The sequence below is a fragment of the Octodon degus genome, unplaced genomic scaffold, assembly GCF_000260255.1.
Source record: "Octodon degus isolate 3935 unplaced genomic scaffold, OctDeg1.0 scaffold00367, whole genome shotgun sequence".
Classification (NCBI taxonomy): domain Eukaryota; kingdom Metazoa; phylum Chordata; class Mammalia; order Rodentia; family Octodontidae; genus Octodon; species Octodon degus.
The window spans coordinates 135353-141059 of NW_004524943.1; the positions used below are offsets into that span (position 1 = coordinate 135353).

At 34.7% G+C, this 5707-nt stretch overlaps 1 protein-coding gene across 2 annotated transcripts; it reads right to left on the minus strand.

Moving 5' to 3' along the window:
* Positions 1-4272: 4272 nt before the first annotated feature.
* Positions 4273-4652, minus strand: LOC111814580 (tubulin-specific chaperone A-like). Of its 2 annotated transcripts, none has more exons than XM_023708453.1 (2): positions 4483-4652; positions 4273-4303 (listed from the first exon to the last, which is right to left on the minus strand). In XM_023708453.1, the coding sequence occupies exons 1-2, from the start codon at positions 4650-4652 to the stop codon at positions 4273-4275; spliced, it is 201 nt and encodes a 66-aa protein (XP_023564221.1). The 2 variants fall into 2 exon arrangements, with proteins under 2 accessions (XP_023564221.1, XP_023564220.1); XM_023708452.1 differs by having other exon boundaries at positions 4273-4299; positions 4401-4652.
* Between the last annotated feature and the right edge of the window lie 1055 nt (positions 4653-5707).

The following is a 5707-nucleotide window of genomic DNA, read 5'->3' on the forward strand; positions in this document are numbered from 1 at the left end:
ATGTAGTGTCTGTTATATTACAAATGGGTTTGTATTAACAGCAGTTTTTTGAAGGGCATTTTCATGTATTACCCCATTTAAAAAATTAAAGAAAGGAAAGCTACCCTAGAGAGATTTAAAATTTTATGCACAGTTGTTTCACTTACTTCATTACATCATTTTTATTTCATTAAAATAAAAGTGAATGTGCTTTTATGCTAATTATAAGATTGCCAATAAACTGAAAAATAATAATTTTCTTTCTTTTCAGGCATGTTGAATCTTTTTTTGCTTGGCTGCATTTAGCATAAAGCCCATCAATATACTTATTTACTAATTGTGTTTTACATTGAAATGCAGTCCTATGCCAGACAAGGGGGAAAAAAAATTTAGCTGTATAATAGTACAAAAATAGCAAATCTGACATTTAATCAGGTCAGCCAATATTTATGTCCTCATAACATGTTAAGACATTATGCAAAAGCCATATCAGCATAACATTTTCATATATAATTATTAGTGGGTGGACAAATATGGCACTTTATATCTTGTTACACATATTTAGTTTATATTCAAAAATTACCTGCTGCCCTTATTGCAAAGCCATTTGTGGGCATTTTGTCTGCACAAGTGTAATTTTGCCCTTTTTCATGAATTTGATCTGTGGCTAATGAAACAAAAAGTTTAGGTTCATTGACTTGAACAAATTTTTCTCTTTAATCTTGGAAAGTCTGCACAATATGTTTCCATAAACACCCTGCAAAGGTGTTTCTATTTTTTTAAACCTCTGACCATTTGGACAGGTTGTTTGTTTGTTTGTTTGTTTAATGTAGTGCTTGTGCACAGAGGTCACATTATAAATTCCTTGAACTCAGTGGCACATAAATATATTAAAATAAATGCTTTATTTTGATTTCTGAAGATCATTAACTTTTTATTTGGTTTCCTCATCATAATATATTAAAAATTATTAATAACTGTCTACGATGAACAAAAAATCCATCATTATACATCTGGAAGAATGCTAAAACTTTACCATCAAATACAAATTGTCTGCTGCATTTGACATCCCATACAACAGAAAAATAAATCTTAAACTGTACTCAGATCAATAGAAGTAGAATCAGATAACAAGGACTCTGACCTGGGAAAATTTACATTTCCTGGCTATTGAGTAGAGTTTCTTGTCAATAGGGCAAACAGAAATTACTCTTGATAACATCTCCAAGCCAAACGGCAGCTCAAGTGCAGCACTTCAATATTTTCTTCTGCTTTTGCTGGGAAATACCGCACTAGACACTAAATAAACGGTTGAGTGCCCAGGCCTGCTGTGACATGCCAAGACCAAGCACAACAGCTTGATGTTTAACGTGAAATTAGTGGACTAAGAATACCATATCCATGTTATTATTTTCTGTTTTGTGGAGTAGAGGCAGATTTTGAAGAGAGTAATGGATTTATGGATTTAAAGCAAAGTGCAGAGATCATAATTAAAACAAAGAGAGCTTTGTAGGAGAAGAAAACAATAAATTAATAAATTCAGCCCAAATCCTATGTCCTGTCATTTTCTAAAAACATTGTCCTAAAATATAAAACATGGTCAACACCTCCCAGTGAAATTTTAATTTACCTTGAAAACTAATCATACTAAAATGTAAAGAGTTTTAAAAAATTTATGATATTGCTATTTAGATATCCCTTCAGTTATTTGATCCTACTTAAAAACATGATAGAAGAGTTGAAGGGAATGGGGATAAAATTAAGACATAGTATGTGCAGGGACTAATTCCCTATTTGATGGATATGTTTGGCAAACATATGCCAATAAAAATAGAAGCATATGTTAAATAAAATTCCATAAATTTGATTAAAGATGTTGACAAATGTTTTGTCCAACACCCAGCTACATATATCTAACAAAATTGTAAAATAATACACATTTTGAAGCTGTAGACATTGATCAAGGACGAAGAAATTCATTCTTGAATAGTTAGAAAATTTTGAGTAGGAACAATGAAAGTTTCTAAAGCACACTCCTGAAACTCCTCCTATCCACCCAGCTTTACAGGGTCAGATTTGTAGGAAGTCATGTTTGCCAAAACAGGATCGACAGGAAAGCCCGCAGCTTTGATGCAACCGGTGATTTCGAGTGGTAAGCAGGAAAACCCACAGCCCGATATGCCTAGGCTACTCGATAGTCCCAAGCATAGAAGTATCAGTGGCAAGTGAACAGAGATCAGCTCTCTGGTGACCTGAGGGAACAGCTCTGTCTAGAGCAACCAAAGAAACTGCCAAATAGCCCAAAATTTTAACAGGGAAATTCTGGAAGTGAGACAGCTTTATATAAGTGCTCTCCACATCCTTGTCCACATTTTATGTGCATATGCTGGACAGAAAAGAAGGCCCAAGAGAAGCACACAAGCCTGACTGACCACGAAACGTATTCAGAGAAGGTGCAAAAGGTCCTGCAGCACAGACTGCAGATCTAAGAACAGCCAGATGTTTAATTCTACTTGCCAGCCTGCTTGAGTACAGCCTCCAGCAAAGTAATACACACAAGAAGATGATCGCTAAGATTTAAAGATTAAAATCTAAAATGAATTAATAAATAAATAAGACTAATTGGAGACAAATGGCCACATAGCTGTGAAGAAAGATTTTAAATCAGTACAATATTAATGAATAATTAATAAACAGAGAAAAAGGAAAATATTGTGGGAGGAATTGGAATCCAAAGTTGCTAAATTTATTAGCAATCTTCAATAACAACAAATCCTGAGAGGTACAAAGCCAGGAAAACATAGCATGTACTAAGAAAAAGACGAAAAGCTGCTTCTTAGTGCACCCACATGTTAGGTTTGGCAATGACGCCATAGCAGATATATTCTGTAATCATTCAAAGAGCTACAGAAAATAATACTTAAAGTATCATATAATATCAATAGTTAATATCTATTAAAAAGAAGCCTCTGATATTACGACACTAAATTTGGATATTTGGGTGTTGGCTTCCTTTGCAGAATAATAAGCTTCCAACTGGTAGATTTACATCCTCAATCTGTATAAAAGTATGTCATTGTTTTATTTATATTATACCCACATACACATTTTTTAACTTTACGCTATTTTAAAACAAATAAATGCAGAAGAAAAGGTCTCATAAAGCAGTGGGCAATTTAAATGTCTTCCCTCCCCTGCTTACAGTTCTCCAGTTGAATGAGCTGAGACTTCAAATACTTGCTTAAGGAGAGAAGTCTCAGAACAACCACAGTTTTTATTGTTCCTAGAACATGATATATACAAAAGTTTGCACCCAATAAGACTTTTGGGGTCACTCAGCTATCTTGCAGCATGAGGTATCTACACACAAGAGTTCTTGTGTATATGAAAGACACATTGAGCCTTAGGGGAGTAGCACTCACCATGGGTCTTATTTTTCTGTTTACATTTGGTCCCTATCTTTTGTAATAAGTATGCTTTTCCTGACTAGTTGTGCTAGCGTTCTGTTTCAGTGGACTAAGACTAAGACCTTTACAGCAACATTTACATGTATAGACTAGCTTAACAATTACATATTTCTTTCTGGGCAGGGATAACGTTCTTTTATGTGTTTTCCTACAGAGGTTAGTCTTCCTCCCAATCACCAGGTAATAGTGAATATCTTTAGAGATAATAATTTTTGCACATTATGAAAATTTCTGTATGCTAATATATGAATACTAAATATCTGAATAGACCAAATTTTGGGCCATGCTCATCTTCAAATTCAATAAGCTTTACAAATTACCCTACAAGTCAGTTGTACCAATTTTGATTCTTGCTAGTTAACATATGGTAGTCTCAACATTCTAAATTCCAATTTATAAACTCATCAGACATTTAAGTTTTTCCCATTCTGACGGGGGTAAAATGGAATTTCATGGATTGTTTTGTATGCTTTTTTTCCAGTTACTAAGTTTGACTAGCTATACCTCTTTAAAACTTTTACTAATCATTTTTCCTGATTATTTGTTGCTTTACTTGAAATGTCCATCAGTTTTACTTTGGATGTTTCTTCTGCTTTACCAAAGTATTTTAATTAATTTATTTATTTTAGATGAACTCATTTATTTGATGCATTAAATTATGCAAAGAAAAATATTTGCAACTGCACAAAAAGAATCACATTCTCATACACCCATGAGTGGTAAAAATAATGAACTGTAGAATGGACCCCAGGATTTAATGCAACAACAGTCTGTACAGAAAATTTTCAGACAACTTCACTGAATCCAAAACTACACATGCTTCTTTTTATTTCTTAGCTTCTTCCAAGTCTTTCTCACTCTTTTTTTTTTTTTTTTTTTTTCGCGGACCAGGGATTGAACTCAGGCTCTTGCGCTGCCAGGCAAGCGCTTATTCTGCTGAGCTATCTCCCCGGCCCTTTCACCTTCTAATATCTGCTGAAAGGTAGTATGTGCTACCTCTAACCTGCGCTGGCAATCTGGCATCATCATCTGGGACTCTTGTAGGATCTCTGTCTGCTTTTTAATGGCATAATTTTCATCAACTTCAGCTTTAATTTTTTCAATCTTTTCTTCTTGTTGCTTTGCTTCTTTTCCGTACATCACTTTTTCTTTGACTAATTGTTTTACCATGCCAGTCTTGATGTGCCTCACATGGGGATCGGCCATAATGCCTGGACTCCCAAGCAGGAGGGGTGGCACAGGCTGAGGTGTGAGGGGGACGCGATACAATTATTTCAGTGTTACCTGTTGTTCTTTTCAGTTAACCCAACATAAATCAGCAGTACAATTGTCCCAGTCACCCTATGCATATACACATTTTTCCCTTCCTTTTTTTCCCCTCTCATTTCCTTTATCTCAATTAGAGTTTTATCTTTATCTCATTGAACAGTATCTTTCTTTTTTACAATATCTGTTGTACCTTTTAGATTTTATTTACTCCTTCAGGTTCTTACACTAGGGAGACAATAAAATGTTTACACATGCAGGTCTGACTCATTTCAGTTGTGAGTATGGTCTCTAGTTGCATCCCTTTACCTATGAGAGCCTTGAGTTTAACTTTTTAGTAGTTGAGTAACACTCCATTGGGTAGTTGCCAAGATCTAGCTATGACAAATTACATTGCTATAAACATGGGTGCACATATATTGTGGTGATATGATGTTTGTAGTTCTTCTGGAAAAATACCCAGGAGGGAAATAGCTGGGTTGATACCCAGGAGGGAAATAGCTGGGTTGAATGGGACCTCTAATCCTAAATTTTTACAGAATCTCCATACTTATTTCCATAGCGGTTGTATCATTCTACACTCCCACCAACAGTGAAGAAGGGTTCCTTCTTTCCCCCAGCCCCTCCAGCATTTGTTATTCGTTGACTTCTTAATGAGTGCCATTCTTTCTGTGGGAAGATGAAATCTCAGTGTTGTTTGAATTTGCAATTTTTGAATAACCAGTGGTGTTGGAGATTATTTAATGTATTTACTTTCCATCTGTATTTTTTCATCTGAGAAATGTGTACTCCAACCTAAATCTGTTTTTGATTGGGTCTTGGAAATTTGGGAGCCTGATTTTTTGAAATTCTTTATATATTCTAGATAGAAGTCCTTTGTCTGAGGGACAATAAGCTAAAAAATTTTTCCAATTCATGGGTTTTCTTTTTATTATGTTGGTGATGTCTTTTCACAGGCAGAATCTTTTCAAAAACATGAGATTCCAGTTGTTGAT

Excerpts from the sequence above, each read along its gene's own strand:
- LOC111814580 (XM_023708452.1), bottom strand. The coding sequence starts at position 4,652 with ATGGCCGATCCCCATGTGAGGCACATCAAGACTGGCATGGTAAAACAA. Across the intron at positions 4,300-4,400 it reads AGATATTAGAAGGTGAAAGG|AAAGACTTGGAAGAAGCTAA; the intron begins GCCGGGGAGATA and ends AAAAAGAGTGAG.